The 23,612-nt window shown below is 35.9% G+C and overlaps 1 protein-coding gene and 1 long non-coding RNA gene across 3 annotated transcripts; both read left to right on the forward strand.

Moving 5' to 3' along the window:
- Positions 1-1,021: 1,021 nt before the first annotated feature.
- On the forward strand, positions 1,022-15,094 carry si:ch211-286o17.1. 2 transcript variants are annotated; one of them, XM_043242898.1, is made up of 8 exons: positions 1,022-1,222; positions 9,150-9,242; positions 9,728-9,867; positions 9,971-10,051; positions 11,589-11,709; positions 12,171-12,223; positions 12,871-13,020; positions 13,116-15,094. In XM_043242898.1, the coding sequence occupies exons 1-8, from the start codon at positions 1,123-1,125 to the stop codon at positions 13,290-13,292; spliced, it is 915 nt and encodes a 304-aa protein (XP_043098833.1). In that variant the 5' UTR covers positions 1,022-1,122; the 3' UTR covers positions 13,293-15,094. The 2 variants fall into 2 exon arrangements, with proteins under 2 accessions (XP_043098833.1, XP_043098832.1); XM_043242897.1 differs by having other exon boundaries at positions 1,026-1,222; positions 9,725-9,867; positions 13,116-15,091.
- A 3,202-nt stretch (positions 15,095-18,296) lies between these two features.
- LOC122347545 lies at positions 18,297-20,730 on the forward strand. Its single transcript, XR_006251235.1, has 2 exons — positions 18,297-18,481; positions 20,002-20,730. It is a non-coding gene; the product is annotated as an uncharacterized LOC122347545 (long non-coding RNA).
- Positions 20,731-23,612: the final 2,882 nt, after the last annotated feature.

Genomic DNA, 23,612 nt, shown 5'->3' on the forward strand with positions numbered 1-23,612 from the left:
ACGGAATAATCATGATAGCAAGATGAATGTGCAATAAGGCGCTTTCCATGAACAAAGTATACCGTGAAGCGTTAGAGGTATTAGTTATTGCATATTAATATTTAATTCATTGCAGTAAACAGAACTGTTGTTAAAGATCAAAAACCTGAGGATAACCTGATCATACATTTCAGTATTTAATATTATATATATATATATATATATATATATATATATATATATATATATATATATATATATATATATATATATATATATAGTACTTTATTGCAAATTCAGAACTGCAGTCTAAATGTGAAATTTTAAACAGCAGGGGTCAGCACTGTGTCCTAGTTTCTGTACCTAAATGAAAACAGCCGTAAAACAATGACAACAAGTAATGCTTGCTTGAAATATAGCTACGGATTCTTACATACACAAGATATCAACACTGTAAGCACAAAAAGTCTTAAATTGATTTATTATATGTTCGTCATTACTTAAGGCACTTTGTTGAGTCTGGAAAGTATGCATTAACATAACACTAGAAACTGCAACAACACACATTTCATTCTGTGGACCTGCTGCTGGAATGCTGCCTAAAACACTATTCTTATTTGAAATAGGACAAAGAAGCCATTTATCATCCGCTTTCAGATTTAAGAGGAGCTATAAAATGCATTGTTTACATTCAGTTTTTCTCCAGCGCTTTACGCAGATTTACGCACGCTTAAAACGTACAAAATATCCACACGTTTTGTTCCCTTGTTAAAGGACAGGTATAATAATATGTTTTGTTTCTTCCGAAGTTTTCAGTAAGACATCACAGCAAGCCGATGGATAAATTGAGCACCGATGCTGTCTCTATTTTGTCTTAATCGTCTTAACTTCAGTTCAAAAGACTAAAAACATGCAATTTGATCTACTTTGGATACAGACGCTATACTCCATAATTACAACACAGCTCAAGGGAATGAAGAAAAGAATAGAATAGAGTGGAAAGGCTGAAGTAGAGAGTGGCAGCGAGTGAAAGAGAGAGGGGGAAGGGCCAAGGATGAATCTATAAGAGCCCAGGCATTGGCTTTATCCCTAGTGTTACACTCACAGTGAAACAAACCCAATCCTCACCCACTCTCACACCACATGCTGCAGGAGCGTTCGCTCAGGATGGCCACTCACAGAAAATGCCACAAAGCCTCAAAAGTCGCTTTCTCAATCTGTCTTTTTGCCGTCTTATTTCGAGGTGAGTACAGTTTACTTCACTTTTGTTCTCCTGCAGATGTTTGGACCCAACTTTGCATTGCTCGGGATGTTAAGGGAGAAGCACGTTATACATTAGCATTTTGCTTAGCTACTCGAGTGCCAAGTTTGGTGAAAAGAAAAAGTTTTAATGCAAAAGTTTCAGCTCTGGCTATAATGCATGCACTTCTCCACTCCGCTCTGCTAGTCCGCTGACTGCAAAGCTACCACACCCCTTTTCATCACAGCAATACGCTGTAAATAAAGTTGATGAGTTTCCTCTCAAGTTAATGGCTTGGGATCAATTGATTCGCTCTCTCCCACACAGTGTATCTGTGCATATATTATATCACCAGGTGGCCATGTGTGCCTCTGTATGTGAATTAAAGAGTCCATCTGTTGTTATTCCATTAGGCATAAAGAGGATTTTGTTAATTTGGTGGACTATGAAGCATCCAGGTGTTTTGAAGACCCTGGGCGGCAAAAGTTGTGGACCGTATGATGTAATACATTTTTCAAATTTAGTCAGAGACAGAAACAAACACTCGTGTTTACATAGAAAGAGCGGCACAGGGAAAATAGCAGATACAGTGGTGCTGAATTACTTCCTGAATTTATATTTATGAATGTTTCATATTTTCTTATGCAAAACTGCATTAATTAGTTTTTGTTTTATTATTTTAAACTATGTAACTCAATTTATACGTGTTTTAGCTTAAAACAAGAATATGCTGTAAATCTTAACTTAGAATAACATTAATTTCATCATTCAATTCTGTAGATTTTATACTTTAAGTGAAAAAAAAAATTATAAATCCATGCATTTAGTCACATAAAAATACATTCAGCCATGCATTAGTATGAGGAAATATCAATTTAGTATTTCAAATTATCAAGTTTAATTTCAAATCTATTATTTCATCAATTAATGTGTCAAAATTCTAGTAAAGTATGTTTATTGCCAATGCAGATTTGGGGCAATGCATGCATTCCCATGCATACTCCCGACAACCAAGAACAGCTTTCACTCTTATTGGCTTAGGTCCCATAACTCAGTTATTGTAGCTTAAAGGGGTACGAGCTCTGCTGATAATGATGCTTTGGCAGGGAGTGAAGGGTTGGGCTGCTCAAGAAGTGTCTGATTAGAAACATAAGAGTCTGTCTTTCCTCCATATGTTTGCAGCCCTCTCTATGGGTGGAGACAATGTGGGCCCCACACTCAAGGAAGAGAGGGGCTGAGGGGTTAGAGGTCAGGGGGCATGCTGTTACACAGAGAGAGAGAGAGAGAGAGAGAGCAGTCCAAACTTACATTCCTCCTTCCCTTTAACTGGATTGTTTGAGTCTCAAATTCCAGCATCCCTAAGGGAACGCTCAGTGTAACAGCAAACGACCAGGCATCATTTATTCAGGAACTACAAAACTCAACAGATTGTCCTATACCATCACCGCTTTCTGAACCTCAGACAGACATTAAACAATATAAGATAATTAACTACAGTTAAAACTTTTACAATGCATTTTCTGACATTAGGATATCATCACCTAGCAACGAACAACACTTCATATACATACATGCATACACATATTAAAAGTGTGGGGTCAGTAAGATTTTTTAATTCTCTTTTTTCTTTCTTTTTTTAATCACATCAAGGATACATTAAACTGCTAAAAAAATGAACTGTTGCAAAATTTCTTTTTTTTTTTAATCCACAAATCTCAATGGTTTCTAGGGTCTTATTAATGGTTGCCAGGTCATCCTAAGTGGTTAGTGACAGCTAAGGCATTCTAAATAGTTTATAGGGTCTTCTTAATGGTTTCTACAGCATTCTAAATGGTTAGTGACTACTAGAGTGTTGTGAATGGTTGCTAGGTTCTTCGTTATGGTTGCTAGGGCAAGCAGTTAGTAACTGCTAGGGTGTTCTAAATGGTTGCAAGAGTCTTCTTAAACGGTTGCTAGGGCATTCTAATCGGTTAGTGACTGGTAGGGCGTTTTGAATGGTTGCTAGGGTCTTCTTAATGGTTGCCAAGGCATTCTAAGTGGTTAGCGACTACTAGGGTGTTCTGAATGGTTGCTAGAGTCTTCTGTATGATTTTGAGTGATGAAGTCAAAGGTTCCAAATCCCAAGACTCTTTGACATTCTGGTTCACCTTCAAATGTAAGTCAGTGGGATTTCTTTTTGCCCACCAGGAAAAATTGTAAGTCATTAAAAAAGTTCATTTATGGCTGAGATTTGAGGACGTTTTCTTTGCCTTTGATAGGCAAAAGTGACAGATGTACTTGAGACGGGGGTTGGAGGCATATGCTCGTGCATCTGCTGTAGTAAAGCTGATCTCTCATAGCAGCTGACGAACTGTCAGTGTTATCAAGTGTGAAGCAGGGCATGATGTAGCGAGCGTGCTGTCGGCTCCGAGAGAAACTGCGTAGTGGGACCTCGCCAAGTAGCGTGAGCAGCCTTGAGGATCACAGTACAGATGTACAACAAATACATACCACTTTATTGACACCCACACCCCTTCTGTCTTTCTTTCCTCGCATTATAGGTTCCTTCGTCGTTCTTTCTTCTCTACGGCTTAAAAGGAATCCATTCAATCCCGTTATTCAAGCTTTCCTGGGGTTGGAATGTCGAAACATTCCAAGACTGGAAATTCCCAGATGTTTTGAAGGGAAAGGCAGAGATAGTAAGAGAGATGTAACTTCCTGTTATGTGATGGGAAATATGGAGGGAGTGGGGTGAAGATGAGTTGAGGAATAGGGGGGATGGGGGCAGATAGACATAACATCTGTGTGGAAGGGGGTGGTAGAAATGTTCCCTATGGTTGTAAGAGGCTCATTTGTAATGTTGGGGGTGGTGCCTGAGTGAATTGGCCTACATATGTTTTATCTTTGTGTGGGCAATTATTGACATCAACTTTTCACCTTCAAACAAACGCTTTTGGGAAAAATATGTGTCTCTGGCTGCTGAACACAGATGTGAGTAATAAGGAACGATTATAGAGAAATAAAGAAAGAAATGCAAGCATTGTCACAAAATTTTACTGTGAAATTTTGAATTAAAAACTAAATACTCCAGCCATTATGTAAGAAGCAGTATAAAAGTAGTTATGATACATTAATTACACCTTGTAATGCACCTGATAATTCATTGTACAATTTTAAAGTACCCCTATTATGGATTTTCATGTGAATGAAAACACCCTACAATGTTTTTCAATTGGAAAGTGCCCCTTGTATAAAGTTATTGTCTCTCAAAAGAAAGAGTCCACTCTGAAGGGCCACTTTAAATTTGGCTGTAAATATTTACAACTAGATGTAGACCTTTTAACACATTATATATAAAGGCTTTAAGTTAAGTTCTACCAAAATCGTATTTCAAATAAATGAATAAATAATCTTAATGTTCACCCAGAAAAGAAAATTCTGTCAGCTCTTTCATCCTTATTCTTTAAAAAATGTCGAGGACCCAAAAAACTGAAACCCATTCACTTACATTGAATGGACAAATTTCTTCTTTGTATTCCACAGAAGGAGGTCATAAAGTTAAGTAATGACATAATCATGAGTTAAACATAGAATTAAATTTTTTGGTCGGGTATCCCTTTTGAAATGCATTAAATTTGTACCACCATAACAAAAATGGAGGAAAAGGCTCATTCTTGTTCTCATGTGAGCACAAAATCTTTTTTAACATCACAACTAGGTCACTAATATCCCTTCTGGCAAACTGGAGCCATGCTTTCATATGATTCTTTGAGTAATGGGCTCTATTGTGCCTTCCCTCTATACAGGCCACTGTTATTCAGAGCTATTGATATGGTTTAATTTATTCTGTCAACTACTGAACTATGAAGTGCCTTCGGAGTAAATGCTTTCATATAGTTTGTACGTGATTCAGTTCAGTGTACTGTAGTTTGTACCAATGCTCAGAAGTTGCTTTTGAAAAGTTTTTGAAAATAACTTTTATTTGTTCTTTTAATGTATGCATTATATATAAAACAATAAAATATATTTTTATATTGCTCTATTATTTTTAGATTTCTATTTTTATATCATATCTACTGTACATAAAATGTCTAAAAATTACAACACATTATTTATACAGCATCATTCAACGAGTGACAATAAAGTGTACTGTATATTAAGTTGCTGTCAGCTCCAGATTGCAGTTTATAACACCCTTGCCTATAGAAAGCATACGGTGTAAAAGTTAAAGTTAAAGTTATTGATGTTTTTAGATTAGATGTTTTGGCGTTTCAATGCTTTAATGCACTGGTACTTGGATGGTTTTGAAAGAAACTAGATAACGTTCTTCTGTGATACCCTTTTTTCTGTTTTTGGCACTACTGTTCAAAAGAGGTCATTGATATACATATTTCTATCTGAATAAAAACAGCTTGTGCTTTATTGGAACAGCTGAAAGATAAACTTCATTAAAACCCATGAGTCTGTCAGTTTAAAGGAAAGACGGAAGGAAGTGAAGCAGAGAAAATGTTTCAAGCCAAGGGTCAGTTTAAGGTTATCTCTTTTTTTGCCTTTGCACTAAAGTATACCTAATGAAATGTTTTAATTCAGCATGCATTTCAAATCATTAAAGGAACACTCCACGTTTTTTGGAAATAGGTTCATTCTCCATCTCACCCAGTTATACGTTGAGTTTTACTGTTTTTGAACACCATGCTACTGGTCTAATTGGATTCAATGATCTATGCTAAGCTATGCTAAAAGTGCTATCGCGTATAATAGATTCCAAAATGATAAAACTCAACTTATTAACTCTGGGGGAGTTGGAGAATGAGCCTATTTCCACAAAAAAGTGGTGTGTTCCTTTAAGGAAAAAAAAGCATCTGAATCATTACATCAGTGTTGGTTAGTAAGACGTTCGCGCAGTTGCTGTTTGCAAGTGCCTCTTAAATTAAATTAAATCATCAAAACAATACACCTCTGAAATACCAGACACACAGAAACACGCGCGTCTGACACCACACACACTTGTCTACATTTAACCAGTTAATAGGAAGAGAAATAAACAAAGCCATATCGGGCTGGCAGGAGCTCAGGGGGAGCGAGTGAATGAGTGAATACCGCTGAGGTGAGGTCATGCTAGGAACGAGGGCCTCAGAGAAACAGGAGGGTGGATTCTGGGGTAGAGGAGGAGGAGAAAACAAGATTTTAATTTGCCCATCTGGTGACTTCAGCTCATGGTGATAGAAACAAAACCCTTAGCATGAATTAATTTGTAACGTCAGAAACCAAAAAAAACACTATTTGCTGCTCTTTCACAGCTCAGGAGTCTTAGAATCATAGAAATAATTGAAACAATTGCTGGCACGCAGCTAAAATATAGAGCTGCCATGCGGTAGAGTTATAAAAACTATCATTTTCATTTTGAAAGGTTTTCATTTTGAAAACTCATGGTAAATCTGACCACAGTTTGAGAAGCTGAAGGTCTATAGACTCATTACTGGGTTCTTTCTCTCAAGACAAGATAGTAAATGTCTCCATTTGCTCTACATTTCATCTCATTGCTGGCAAGGAGACATAATTGAGATATTAAAGAGATATTAAATCGCATGCTTTGTCCTTTTAGAAACATGCAAAGAGCAAATAAAGGGATTTGTGCAGATTCTAGGAAAATGAAAATAATATTTATAAGGATAATATCCACAGCAAACCCTAGATAGTATGTCAGGAGACAAGAGAAATGTTATAGTTAGCAATGCGAATGAAAAATCTTGCAAATGACACATTTTTGCTGTCAAAGATTTTACAGTTTTAGTACCTATAAATTCCAAAGGTTTAAATATTTTCACTAACTCAGGCAGTTACACATACACTGGAACGTGTATTACACAGAAGTGGAATGTAGGCTATTATTCTTGGGAAGCTACATAATCTCGCTTATAAATCTAATTTACAAAACACTTAGGGATGATTTCACTAAACAGTTACGCCTCCGCAAACTAACACTCAAACCCGTTTTAAAAGATGGGGAATTGCATTGTGCAAATGGCATTCAGAACTAATTTTTGGCAGAGTTTGCACCATTACTGATTTGCATAACTTTATTTGGCCCAAAAAAAGACGCGCATGCAAATAAACCCGATTTATTTATTCTTTGTGAATTTCCCTGTGAAACTTTCGCATGTAAAAATCTAGATGCTATCATCAGGATACAGTTAAATATGCCTTATCCTGACTTATGAATATAATAATAAAAGCAGAAGAGGTTCACACGAGAGAGAAACGCTTCCTTGTCATATTTCATCATTGCTTCTCACGGCTATTTAATTTACAGGGAAAATAAAAACAGTCGCTGCCTACCAAAACTTTGAAAAATGTCAAAATTCGAGGTGTGACCAATCAAAAGACTGATTAGAATTAATTAGACTGTGGTGAACTTGAGAATAGTCTGCGGCGTGCTCATGAGAATTATGCAAATAATTCTAAATAATCGTTTCATTATAATGGATGGAACGGATGTCTTAGAGCGCACTAAATCATTCTGACAGTGATCTGACTCAGTACTGTCTCGCTTTAGGTTTCGTGTGTATCATGCTGAGCACTGACACATGACCGAAGACAGAAAAAGATCTCTCTTTTAAAATAGAATCACTCCTTTATTCAAAACATCTACTGCAGAAAATCACATAAATCACATTTCTCAGCAGATAATCATGTGCAAATGAGAAATGGCTCCAGAAAGACCTAAATAAGAGTCTTTTATTTCCTCTTTCCATCTCCCTGCCTCCTTTTATTTGACCATTCTTTTCTTTTTAACCTCTGACTGACTCTCGCTGAGGCGTCCAGAGGGGAGTGTGTTGAGGCAGGGACGGGGTCAGAGGTCAGGACCTCTTGTAGCAGGAAGGAGGAGCGAGGTTACGGTTTTATTAGCTCAGTCCGTGCTGATGTATGCATGCTCAATTAGTTTATTAATTACACACAGCACATTTAACTCATCGATTCGAACCAGTGCGGCCCTTGGCGGAGCGGTTCAGAAATTAGGTCAGTGTTCATTCCTCTGGCTCTGGAAAACATTATGCAGTTTAATCGACTTGAACGACAGTTAAGCACGCTAAGAAAGTGCTAAACATATCTCTGAATTTTAAACATTGAGATTTGTAAACTTTTGCTACTCGGTTAGTTTGGATGTAGCCGGCTGAACACAGTTCAGTTACGTTTAGCAGATCCAGCAACATTTTAAAGGACGCATAAGAGATACAGAATAAGAAAAATGTTTGCAAGCCAGATTCAAATGCACATCGCCCACATAAGCTGTGGCTCAATATGTTGGCTCTAACACAAGTTTTCAACTCGTACACTATAATGCTTGTGGGTAATGAAGACGGAAAGCAGCTCAATGAGAAAAACTGAAAGTGCTAATTGGATTTAAGTCTATGGAACACTGCCAATACAACAATACAGTGACAAGATTTTAAACAACACTATATTGATGATTTACAGCTCAGTTAAGGCTTAGTAATTCTAATAATTTTATCTAACTAGACACATTTCCAAACAAAATATGTTCACCTAACAAAGAGGTTATTAAGAAGTCTCTTATGAGCACCAAGGATGCAGTTATTTATTCCAAATCACCTTGAAAACAGTGATATGGTGATTTTCTATTGCATATCAGCATCAATAGTTTTAATAGTGCAAGTCTATCTTCTAAAGGCACTTTGGCGATTTATTGAAATCTATTAGTCAAGTATTAACTCACACGATCCTTCAGATCAGATTCAAATATGCTAATTCTGGGCTCAACAAACATTTGATACTATTTTAGCAATTTTATTAATTATTATATTTTATTATGAACAGCATTTATTTAAAATAGTTTTGTAACAATGTAATGCATAACTTCATATCATGACACTTTGAATGCAGTTAGTATTCAGCGAGCCACCCTGATAACGTTTACCTTAAATTTCAGCCGTGATTTGTGATGATATGCATGAAGAAATGCGCAGCATCAGCCGTGGGGATGGTGATCCATTTGCTCCAACAGCAAAGGTGCACAGCAAAGGTAACAAAAAAAAGGAAAATAATCGCTGTTAAACTCAGCAAAGGAATAAATTAAACATTAATACATTAATGAATGAATAAAGGTGCTATTTGGTCATAATACCTTTTCGGCTTTCTCTGTAATTAAAAACATTAATCACTTTTAATTCCCTTTGCTTTGTTTTCCCTTGAGTTTTGAGCTGATTAACTCAGCCAGCAAAAATCAAAAAAGAAAGTATATATAAAAAGGTCTTTATGACCAATGCTGTTGTTGTTTAAAATGCCAATACAATTCAAGTTGGGTTTGCATTAGATGTGATAAAATTAGTATAAATCTATAGTAAAATACTGACCGGTATAATCTATTATTTTTCGATGTCTAAAAAGTAATTTACCTCACTAAACTACGACCACGACCTTCACATTCAACATTAAACTGTATGAGAAAAACAACGCTTTATGTCAACGCTTGAAGAAGTAATTACAAGCATATTTCTCTCACAGAAGATCCTCAGATCCAGATTTTCCCCACCATGTTACTTGATTCAAAGACAACACAAACTGAGACTACAGAGACTACTCAAGACACACAGACCCCGGATCAGACCGACCAAAACCCACCTGAAATAAACAGCATCACTTCTAAGGTAGTACTGTACAGAAAACATCATCAAAGAATTCATCATTTGTCAAGCTCCATTCACTGGTGCATGGTTAAGAAGACTTCTTATAATTGTGTTTATTTTGCAGGGCAATGTGGTCTGTGTGGATAAAATACCGGTGCAATACAAATATGATGTGCTGCTGAAACTAAAGGCCTCCTCCAAATGTGTAAGTACTGGTCTGGATTTATCCTGGGATAATTGGGCCGAATCTGGGGAAATAATATTATGTAATAGTATGAGATCCATTCTGGCTAGTTTAAAAGGGCTGAAATTAGGTATGGAGTTGGGAAAGCCTTAGTTAAACTATAGAGACCAAACAGACCAGCAGTACTCAAAAATAGTATATATATATATATATATATATATATATATATATATATATATATATATATATATATATATATATATATATATATAATATATGGTGAGCAGCCTATCTGCAGCCACATTGTCAAGGTAGGAACATTACATAATATAACTGAGTATATTTATTGTGTATATATGAATACACACATACAGTATATGTTTAAAAAATATTTACATGTATACAATTATATATTTATATTCTTATTTTTTTGTTAGACTAAAATATATTATATATACGAAAAACATTTTTCTTAAATGTATGCATATGTAAATATATATGGATATGCTTAATTGCGATTCATTGTTTGACAGCACAAACAAATGATAATAATAGTTATAAATATCGTCTTTGAGAACACAATGCTTTAAAAAAAATGCCTTTATGTATTTCACTGAATCACCAATTAGCAATCACTCAGACATACCCACACATCTCAGATAATTTCAGAAAACCCGCACTTATCAGCATTATCTACAATAAAACCAGAGCTTGCATTCACAGACAAAACAATACTTATACACAGACGGATAAATATGTCTTCCTTTTGACAACTATGTCTTTACACAAGATGTCTTTTATAGAGACCCTAAGATGTGTGTTATGCTATGTGCTAAGGTCTCGCTGGGTGGACCCGTCATAGAGGCCTTGTGGCCTGCACATCAATGGCATTCCATTACACACATTATGGGCGGCGGCAGTTCAGCATTCATGCCAAGATACACAGTCAGGCCTCTAGGTTCAGTTTCAGAGTCAGTAAAGAGTAAAGAATCTACTACAAGTAGTGAAATAGAAAAAACAAATACATCCTGAATGACTTGTGTGTATGCGACTAAAGCATCTGTAGACTTCTGCTTAAATTCAGAAAGAACACTTTAACGAAAAAGAAAACCAATTGTTTTGCAAGTGAGGGCAAATGATTTAAGTTAAACGTCTTCTGTTGTCATTTATATATTGTAGCATTTATACATCACTATTGATATTGAGTTTATTAGTTTATTAGCAACATAATTATCGATTTTAGTTTTTTGTTATTATTGTAGTGTCAATGATAAGGGAATTCTTCTATTCGCCAATGGTCCCTTGGGAGGCTGTTGCTAAGAGAGAAGACCTGAACATACAGGCGTCGTATTACACCACATTCCAGGAAAGAACGAAATATGAGAGATAGAGAGAAGAGAAAGAAAAGGGAGAAAAAGAGAGTAAGGTTTAATGCATCACTCTGCTTTCTTTTAATCGTGTTTACATGTCAAATGACCACACACATACATATAAACACAAACATGCATATGTGTGTAAAAGCGTCATACACTTATTCAAAACCTCTTTCGTTCAATAGGAAGAGTCTAAAGTCAGGATACAGAGTGTTCTAGAACATCTCTGCGGTGAAGACTGCAAACTTGAAATCTATCAGATAGACAACACGGATGAGATCATTGTTTATGGAGACAGCATAGAGGGTTTGTATTGTCTTCTTTTTGTTATTTGCCTGTTTTACATTTGGTGCATATTGCCTAATGTACGTAAAAGCACTACAATCAGCATCATGAAATCACCAAATATAGATTAAAATATCAGTTCATTAAAATTCATGAGTATGAATTTGACTTGAAATAGGCCCACCCAACAAAATAAAAGATATTTTATTAAATATGATAACACATATAAATGTAATGTTATGCATATTAAATACAATATAGATGGCATTTTAAACCATCTATCCCTCTTATAACATTATTATTCTAATATTCTTCATATCCAAACTATGAAGCTTCTATTTATCTCACTTCAAATTCAGGAATTGAATTGGAATTAAAAAATTCTCTACAGACTAAATGTATTGCCAGTAGATACAAATATAAATCAGTAAGTTTTTCTTTCTTTCTTTTGCATTTATTTATTCATATTTTGTTTCATGAAGCTGATCCTGAAGGAATGGCTGGGAAGTTCAACAACGACAACATCACCGATAAGGTCAGAAATGCTAAAAACTTTGTCACGTAATCAAGCAGAGTTAAAAAGAGAGAAAAAAACAACGAAGCCTGTACATCTGCTATCAGGATTTTGCATAGCAGTGGTTAAACAAAGCACTACTCCCAGATTCCAGTCCATATGAATAATACACACTCTATTAGGCCTCTGAATCAGAAACTCTGCATATTTAACCATGCGGTTTAGTTTAGGGTTAAGTTAGGGTGAGGTAAGACTGTAGCTATAAGGGTAAACAGCTGTGCTAATAAATCAGATCAACACTTCACAAAAACCCTTATTCTACTTAAAATAATAGTTCACCCAAAAATGAAAACCTGTCATCATTTACTCACCCCCGAGTAGTTCCAAACCTGTATGAATTTCTTTGTTCTGCCGATCAAAAAGGAAGATTTTGTGGAGTAAGTTTTGGGTCATCTTTGACTTCCATAGTAGAAAAAAAAAAATACTATGGAAGTCAATGGTGACCCAAAACAGCCTGGTTACAAACTTTCTTCAAAATTCATACAGGTTTGGAATGACCTGCTCTGGGTTAACTTTTTCTTTTATTGTAAACACAAAGTATGAAAACCAAAACACAACTACTTCCAGGTCAAAAATGCTAACATGTTTTGATCCGGCTCTGTGTCCAGGTGGAAGTTGATGAGGCAGTGTCCCGAATGGGCCAGAGCTCTAAAATCGTCCTGATCTCTCTTCTTATAACGGGTTTGCTTCTTGCTGCTTTGCTAATTGTTGGATACCTTCTAAAGACTAACCGAGGGCAATCGAAAGGGTTGCGACTGGTGAGTGTGACAATCTAATCACAGCCCATTCCGAATGAATCAATAGCATAGAATCAATGCTCAGCATATCTATCCAATGTCTCGTCTCAATCAAGGCTGAGGACTCCTTTCAAGTGGATCAAGAGAACCAAGGCAACACACTGCTGTCTGTGGCTCCTCTGCCTCAACAGGAGCCTCTGGACAAGCCCATTATCAATGGAGAGTCCCCAGAATCTCCTCCGACCAATGGACATTCTGCAACCCAGACACAAGTGGCCGATACTCCGATGTAAGAGACAACATCGATCTGTTGACCAACGCGAAGAGCGAACAAACATCATTGGGTTATCATGCACAACAGCATTAGGTGTGATAAAAACTGCACAGTGAGAAAAAAGATGATGCTGAGAAAAACGAAAGTGTGAGAAACTTATATGAAAAGACTGATTGCTGGGCAGCCTTTTGTGAAAAAAAAGAACCAAATCCGTTCCAGTTGAACCTGAAATGTTAGCTGATGAATAACAATTGAGAAACCACATCAACTACATACAAACATTTACACTTTCAGTTATGTTTGAACTCCACCACAGCAAAACTTCTCTTGAGATCTTCCATGTTTAAGGAATTCATAAGATGCATACAGGATTATTCATATAGCACAATAGGATTTGTATTATGTGTTTAGATGAGCCAAAATCTTGTACAATATTCATACTGGCGAAGCATTCTCAAGTCTACAACTGCTGCTCTACAAAGTATTGGTTTATAGCATGTTTGTTAACATTAATGTGTTAGGTATTACAAATTAACATGAAGAATATTTTTATAGCATTTATTAATCAATGATGGTGCGATTTCTATACATAGTGCTTTTTTAAGATATCAAGGTCCAGTTTCTCAGACAGGGCTTAGACTGAGCCAGGATTAGCCTATAGTTTAAGTAATTTTTATAAACTTATTCAGAAAAAAAAAAAAAAAACATTATTGGGATGCATCTTGAGAAAAAAAGGCACTGATATATTTTAAGAACAGTGAGTCCAAGTTTATTTCAGTTGAAACAGCTAAGACTTACATTTTAGTCTAAGTCTGTGAAACCGGGGGAAAGTTGTATGAACGAGCATTAATTATGAATGAACATGAATTAACTCATAAATATGCCACTGTTCATTAACGTTGATTATTAAATGCTATAAACTGTTTGTGCCAATGTTGCTAATGAAAACCGAATTCATTAATGTTAACGAAATGAAGCTCGTTGTGAAGCGTTATCCTTTTTTTAATTTCCAGGTACATCAGAACAGTTACTATCTGCATTTAACAGTTCTTAAAATTAGGATTTTTATCAGACAGAATGGGGTTATAAGTTCTGGCCTTTCTCTGCCATAAATGTAGTCTCATTTTCAGTAGTATGTTGCATTTGCCATTCTTGATTTAATTCACTTCGGTAATGTACAAGATGGTTGCATTTGGCAGATGCTTTTATCTAAGCAACTCTTGCATTTAAAAAACATTTAATTAGTATGCGTGTTCCTGGAAAATGAACCTTGGTATTTCTAGCATTGTCATCAACAAGCTGAACTGAAAAGTGCACAATATGCAAAAAGCTGTAAAGTGGTATTGCATAACATAAGTACTGCTAAAAATCTTGAGTGTCAGACATCACTCACTCACACATGTCTAAACTATAAGACAAAATAGCCCCTACAACAAACGATACAGTGTAATTGCATATATTTTTTTACAAAGTATATTTTGTTTTATACTTTCTTGGTTTGGTGTGTAATCTAGACATTCAGTTACTCATTAGGGGGGTGGGGGTGGTGAAGATTAATATGAAGATGTATAGGATTGTTGTTTAGCATGTGTATGTGTATGAGTGATTGCTTATTGTTTTTTTGCCATATCATTTCATTTATTACGGAAAAGCCAAATTTCTGATAACTAAACACATTTTTCATAATTTTTTTGAACACAGTATCAATAATTTAGAATGATTAGCATAGTATGTTTTTTACTGTAATTTTCTTGAGAAATCTTGAAAATTTGAATAAACTTTTGTTTGCGTCACATTTTACTATATTTAAATGAATTCCACAAAACACAATATGCAAAAGTCCACATTCCATCTGGGTTCAGATAAAACACATAAAACGCATGACTCTGTGGTCAAAATAAAATAAAAATAAACGTTTTTTTGTGCGTGTATAACATGCATATATATACACTTGTTATATATTATTATATGAATATACATAAACGCATCTAAATACTTGAACATTTTTGTCAAAATATATACATGCATATGTGTGTATTTATATACATAATAAATACACGCAGTACGCACACACATTTTCTGTAAACTTGCGATTAATGAGGATTGAAAATCTCGCTGATTTTTAAGTTCATTAAAAATATGGCTACAGAGAAGAATCTACATCGTAACTTGTCACCTAAAAACCAAATCACTTTACTTCAGCAAAAACCTAATCACTTAGGATTCGTAAATTACATAAATCTTTGGCTTTTTAAGTAAACAAGTAAATCTACTGAGGCTACTACAAAGAAAACACTAGCAAGGCAGTAGCAATTTCCCCTGGGTCACGTTAAAATTGCTACGTGCATGAGATTTCAGTGGATTCACACGGCCATGGGATCAAGTGAAGTGTGTTAAACCCTCAGTGGAGCCCCACAGTTGAACATTTTGCACTATGCTATTGTATATCTTACAGGGCTGGAGAAGTTGAGTCTCCAACCACCAGACGAATACGACAACTGCAAGAAAATAGACCAACACTGCCATGGCAAAACGAAGGTGGAGCTGATGTTTCCCTCCAACTATGAACCAGCCAATCACTGTTGAGAAGCTGGGAAATCATGCAGAAATCATTAACATTCAGAATCAGTCTTACCCAGTGAAAACCAGACAAATCAGAGCTGGAAAAAATAAAACCAGCAATTATATTCATAAACTATGCATAAACTGAAACTTATTCCCAGTTCCTTATAAAAATAAAATATAACCTACATGTGGTGGATTTTACTGTTATTCTAAAATGCGTACAGGAGTTTGTTATTAAAATAAATACATACTGTGCAGATACGTGTCATAACATTAAGTCCTTTTATTTATAGATCATTTACACACGCCAACAAATAGTCGAAATACCACAGAGCTAAATAAAGACGTTCGGTCAGAGATTGGATAGCACGGGCACGCTAGTGACACCAGATCTACATCACACTCTTCTGCAATAACAAATAAAGGGCTTTATAAATTAACACGATAATCAGACAAAACATTTTTACTGTAAATATGTGGTGCCACATTACTAATCTGTACAGTCAATGCAGCTAACACTGACTTTTAGTTTAGGTTGTGAGCCACCTGAAAAAATGTTTAACAAATTGTATAGAATAATATTTCATTTTTAAGACCAACTGTCTCCGTTCTCCACAAGCAAACACTGATTCATTTCACACGCACACACAGATAAACCGGTCAGCTATATAATCCCCATGAGAATGAACATGACGGGCGGTTTTTAGACACATGCCCTCCCCTGTTGCTCAGTTTTATGACCAACACATGTACACTTCATGCTCCATTCCCAGACACTCCACCTCTTTCTCACATATGTGCACTACTGTATACTATAAATCTCCATGCCTCTGTCTCTGCTAAGGTCTAGCACATAAAACAACAATTGATCAGTTGTTGATGATGCTTTTGGACTATGTTCCTAATTTTTAAAATGTGGATTTATTCACAGATACTCCACTTTGGAACTGGCAACAACTTCAGCAATGGCTTTGGCTGACAGGACTTTGGGTAAACAGTGCCCTCTCGTGTGCATAAAAAGCAATGCATGAGAAAAAAAAATTTACTGGACAATAATAATCTGAGAGAACTGTCAGAATGCATCATGGAATCCTGCCTTGAAGCAATAAAAAAAGATAGAGGTAAAACAATAAACTTCTTCCTTATTGTCACAAATGAGTTATATAAGTTTTTTTTTTTAGAATGCGCTTGGTAAAGTTTTGTCTCAATCAAGATTTCACATCAAATGGGATTTCATTTATACAAAACAACAAAAATATGAGGATCACAACCATGAAAATGAAGAATCGTGTTGTTCGACATTTCACTGCCAAAAGTATAATAAAAATGTATGGCTTTTAAATATATAAAATTTGTATTAATTAAAAATTACCTAGCTGAAGACTGTAACTGACTTACTGGCTAATCAACATATTTGATGATATACTGATAATATGTAAACTATGGCCTAATGTGATTTCTTTTAGACTTTTACTTTGCAATAAATAAATACAATAATGAATTAATAATATAAATAAATACAATAATGAATTAATAATATATATATATATATATATATATATATATATATATATATATATATATATATATATATATATATACATACACATACAGAGAGAGAGAGAGAGAGAGAGAGAGAGAGAGAGAGAGAGAGAGTATCACTAACAGTGCTCATGAAAACTAAAGAAATATGTTGACAACTTATACAAGCTTATATGATATTACTAATGCATTAATATTACATGGTGCATGCATAATACAACAAATGTAACAACAACTATTTAACATCAATATTCATTAAAGTGAGTCATCCAAAACTTCATAACGTACGTTGGATGAGTTTTGTATTTTAAGACTAGTCCCATAATGTTCTGGAATGTTCCAGAAAGTACTAGAATATTACAGACTGTTACAGGAACTTCTAGAATGTTCTCATCTGTGCAAAATAAAATATCTTTTAAAAACCATTCACAATTACTACAATAACTGAAGTATCCACTAAGAACATCTATCACTGAACTTTAACAAGAAAGTGTTGAAAGTAATTTGTCATATACGTATGTGCTCTTATTTAATAACGTGTTTGCAACATAGGAGACTGTATCTTTCTCAATATATTTGTATTAACAGCACAATTACTTGCAATTATAAATACTTTATTTATCAAAACAGAGGACAGATGTGCGAGTTATGATATTAAAAAAAGAAGGAAAAAGCGAGCTAAATAGCGTTTTGACGACGACGATGCCATTAAACAGATCGTTTAATATGAGCTTGGGTTCCGGTGTTTTGTCCTCTCTTATGCGACAGTCTCCAGCGATGCGCATTAAATGGTCGCCTGTACCATGTGACCTCATTCAATGTTTGTAAACACGCGTCAGGCACATGTGATCCAGAAGTGTTTAGGAACGTGTAAAGAGCAGTGGCCAATCGGTCGCCGGGGGAGTGTCTGGGGGCGGGGCTTGAGTATTTCGCCCTGGAAAAATCGATAGGGATCTTGTAATGATGCGAGGAGACTACGTCTCAAGAATGGGAAGTGAGGAGTTGGGTCGAATTGAAACAAGTGAAGAGTGCAGGCATCCGTGGCATGTAGATTATTCACAAGACGATTCCACTTTTAGACAACCATTTGAATGTACCCACGTAAGTAGAAGAATTTCTTATTCCGAGAGGCATAATTAATTTATTTGTTCGTAAAACGGGGCATAAAATAGGAATCTTTTTAAATGCCTTGATGTTTTTAGCCATACAAAATTTATAAATCTCATCTGACGAATAATATTGACGAATCGATGTCATCACTTGAAATCTGAGATTGAAGTGAACTGATAATTGTTCCAACAGGCCTTCGTTAAGATATATTACTGCGTCATAGCTATTGCGACAGGAATATGGAGATTCGTTTGGGAATTTCTCCTGCGTAAGATATTTCGTAGAGCGCTCCTTGTTTATATAAACGCGTCGCGTCTGAACATGACATAATCGTAAGCGAGTCTCATAACTGCGTGCGTCGCGTTCAAGAGCGCGGACAGAAAAGGATGCTGCGCGAGCGAGAGATGCGTTGCGTACGTCACTGGCTCTAGTTGAAGTGCGCATTTCTTCAGACCTTCGACGAAGCAGATCTGTTTAAAAGAAGAAGCGTGAAGGGCTTGTCAACTAATAGTAGCGGATCACGCGCATTAAAGGGACTCGCCATACCTTTAGTTGCACGTTTAACACTAAAAGTTTCAAGCATAGACACTCGATCGCAAACAAATAGCGCTTAAGGCGTCAAATCGCAGCGCTGTCTGTCTTATTCAGTGTGTTTGACAATAAACTTGTAGTAGTTATTTTCTAGTGCGCACTTCACCAAACGAGGTAAACAAATCATTAGCGCAGTGCTTAATTTTACCTCTAGGTGGCGCAAGCAGGCCACATTATCTACCTTCTGAAGCGATTAATACGTTAGGCCTGTCAGTTTTATCATTTTGGCTGCATTATTATATATTTAATTGTACCTTGATTAATTATAAATTAATAATAAAACGACAGCAATATAAACAATATTTATAAATAGCTTACTATACCATATTTAGTATTTTAGTCGGCATATTTATGTATTTCTTAATCCCTCTAAATGCTGTTTATATATATATATATATATATATATATATATATATATATATATATATATATATATATATATATATATATAGTTTTTTTTTAATAAATCTCTATCATTATCATTATGATTATAATATCCTATGTATTAGGTTTAGTATTAATATATACACTTTTATTTGGGGACAGATAAATGCAGAGGGGGAGATGATGGTATTAGTAACTTCAAAACAAGATATATTTATTCACTATCCTGACCTGACTCCTGTCCAAGAAAGATGAATTGGTCTCTTTCGTAATCTTTGCCATGAAGAAGTTTCGGATCCAACAGCACATTAAATTAACCTAAGTCAACAAATCCCTGAAGACATCTCAGCAGCCCACCAAGTATTGGGAATAAACTGCTTGTTGAATGCCGGTTCGAATAACACAGTAACGTGCTTTATGTTCGAAAATCTTATTTAAAAATACAAAATACTACATTGCACGTCTTAACTGTTTGCAATATGCTGACTGCATAATCGACGCACTAATTTCTCTTTTCCGTTCCATTTAAATGACAGGTTCGGAGCCTCAATACAGATGCCTTTCCCTTTAAGAGACGGATCAGCATTACACAAGCTGCCAGGTGCACAGAGGCAGCAAACCAAGAATAAACTGATGTACCAGGGTGAAAAAGAAACTTGTAAACAAATGCTCTCCCTCCCTCTCGGTCACTCCCTATACTTTTCTTTTGTACTTATTGTATTGACTCAGGTCTACATGTGTTCAAACGTGATACTGGTATACGCGGTTTGTGGCAAAAGGCACATAAACACACAGCATAGGCCTACTTTTAGAAAACAGGTTTTAACATATTCGCACAGGGGAAAAAATATTAAAAGAAAGTATGGTTTAGAGCCAACGATCCTTGATAGAATGAGGTTTGAAAGCTATTGTATGCACAATAGCGTATTTAATATATCGTCTGTTTTGTATTTTGTTTTCCGGTGCCATCTCCTCCTGTGCTGCTCCTGGAAGCTGAATTCAGATGGTGCCATAGAGTACTTTACGGCATCTAGCACCATTTGAAATCAGTGTTCTTGGGTCGGTCCTGACATCACACGGGACAGTTAAATAGTGTTCTACTTTATACTATACTGTACAGTGCTTTGATGCAACCTGTGTCGTTAAAAGCACTATATAAATAAAAATGATTGAAATGACTGACTACTGCAGCGTTAATGATCAATGTCTTTGCATGTCTGATTTGCATACGTTTCATGAATTAAATAAAATGAATTTAATCTTAATTAAGCGCTACACGTTTCTTTTTTTCCAATCCAATCCAATTAGCAGGCAACATAATAGACTTAACGTAGCCTCTATTTGGAAGCTTTTCATTTTATGTTAATCCTTCTGAACTTCAGCAGCGTTACAGAGATGTGCGGACTTTTAACTGCTAACCTATAAGAAAAATAAAAAGAATATCACCGATGTGCGATTTGCAGTAATCACACTCCAGCTAATCATGTATTTCTGAAGCAGCTCGACTTATCTGAAACACTAATTTTGGATAGGGAACTGCCTGTTTGAAAATGGAAAAGTAGTGACGGAAACAGAATAATTTCAGAAAATCAATTCTTTCAAAAGAACCGGTTCACTGAATCATGGCGTTCGGATCATAGACATATATGGGCTCGAGAAATGTCTGGATGCGTGAATTAAAAAAAAAACTTTTTTTATAAAAAAACTGTTCAACCGATTAATCTAAAAGATCCGACTTTAACGACTCGCTCAAGAAACAGAAATCACTTTTTGGTCCGCCTGCTTTGAAACAGTTTTATTTATTCCATTTGATTTGAGGATACGTTTACAGCACATGCGTCTAGTTAAAGCTGCAGTGGCCTTTGGCTTGCCCTGAATCCCTACGGCAGACCTACATAAAAGTGATCATATTCGGACTATTTGTTTAGAGTGGTTCGGGTAAGTACCGCTGCGGAGTAGCCAGGTGCGTGAATCACCATAGACATAAACGGAGAGAAGTAGCTCCGGCTACAATGTTCTTCCGCGAGGAGAACGCAGTTCTGTTTATTAACCGCCAGAGCTCGAAAAGTTACGGCCTGCAGCTTTAAATGTTTTTAGGCTTATTATTACCTGATAAATCCAGATTGTTCGTCCCGGACCTCCACAGCCATACCATCTGAAAATTTGCCAAGTGTCGCACAATCATTTCAAGAACGCAGCCTACATCTTCGTTTAATATAAAAGGTCAACACCCAATGTCTAAACTTCAACTAAATAAATGCGCGTTTGCTTTCACCACGGCAAACGTGTGTAGTATAAATGTCTACTACAGTGTGCAAAATCGACCATATATCGACTCATTCCCACAAGGAAAGAGGAGATTCAACCGTAGGCCTATAAATGTGCACGAGCTTGGTTTGTGAGGAGCTGATGACGCAACAGCCGCTTGGCCCCTCGTCATTGCTGTCCTTCGCCACAAGGTGGCACTGTGTGACCTCAAAACGTGCTTTACATAGACACACGGTTCCAAAAACAGACGTGCAAAAAATACGCTTCACCTCAAATAGGCGACCGTCAGAGCTAAATGAACATCCCCGACGAGTTCGTACGCATCTATCATTTTGAACTCGGGATCACTTTCCCAGCATCTATAACTGATCCCAGATACTGTGATGGCATTTAATGGTCGGATGGATGTATTCTAATGTAGTCATGACACGGCTGATTGACCAGCGCTAAATAATGCCGGAGATGCAGCTTTGAGAAGCCTTACTTAGCATATTCCGTTTTTAGTTGCGACATAAATGACAAAGATTCCAATTTCTATTTAAGACAGATTTTTTTAATATGTGTCTCATCAACATATACATCTAAAAAGTCCCAAGGTTTTGGCTGTCGACCTGAGGGATATTGTGCTAAACGTAGCTTGTTGTCAGGTTGAGGCCCAGAAAATGTGCTGCATTCACCAGTGACAAATGCTTGTAGCTCTTGCTTTCTTCTTTGGGATCACCTTAGGTCAAATTAATGAATAACAAGGACACACATTTCCTTTCTGCCAGGAAACAATCTTTTATATTGCCGTATAATTTTAAGAGCACCATAAAAAGAACAAACAACAACAAAACATCTCTAAAGAATCTCATAAAACCTTCAGTTTGAACAAGAAGTGGAGTCTATGCATAAACCGGGCATCCTATTAAATGCCCCGTGACTGGATGATCCTATAAATAAAGCAGTTACTGGTCAGAGCGGTCTGGTCAGAGATGACTTACTGCTTGTGGTTGTCTTTTAGTACCCCAGGATGAGCAACGCACACCTATTCAATATCCTTTCATTAACAATCTACTGGTAAGCATCCACCCAAACAATGAATCATCTCCAGTACCGTCCCATTTCACTTTTCCAAGATGACGGCATACGTGACATTCTTAAATATATATATTTGATTACACACCATTTAGCCAGATTTAATTCACTTGGCCGAGTCCTCCCAGATGGCCGACTGTGATTGGAAGTTATGTCCCGTCTGGGGCAAATGAGGAAGCTTACTCAAATGTATAACGAAAGATCCGGGTTACTACAACATGTCGAACCCTACTGACAAGTTTTAACACTGATAATGGGTTCATTCTTCCAAGTTAAAAGCTTAGAATAGCCCTATTGTATATGCGATCTGCAAAAACGTTACAATAAATTTGCACCATTCCTGTCAGTGACACCATAAGCCCGGAACATTCTTTGCCGTTTGTGAAGATACATTGTCTGTATTGTTATGTTCACTAACTTTTTTCTTTTATAGTATTTTTAATATTTTTAATAATACTATTTACACTTGAAACTACCAACACGAACATCACTTCTATACACAGAATTATTTTCCTCAATTTCTTCCTGTTCCACTCTTCACATTTTCTTTACATCTCCATATGGAAAATAGGGAAAACTTGATATGTAAGTAAAAAATGTATAAAAATGTATTAAAATAAAACAACTATAAAACCTTTATCATTAAGGCAACGCATCAAACATATATAAGAAAAATAAATAATTACAACTGATTAAATTTCACACTTCAGTATGTATCTTGAAGGCTACCTCAAACCAAAATAACGAGAAGAAAGTTATTACTTTTCTGTGACTTGACGTAAAATTTTCATCCAGGAAATAA

This window comes from Puntigrus tetrazona, chromosome 6, assembly GCF_018831695.1.
Source record: "Puntigrus tetrazona isolate hp1 chromosome 6, ASM1883169v1, whole genome shotgun sequence".
Lineage (NCBI taxonomy): Eukaryota > Metazoa > Chordata > Actinopteri > Cypriniformes > Cyprinidae > Puntigrus > Puntigrus tetrazona.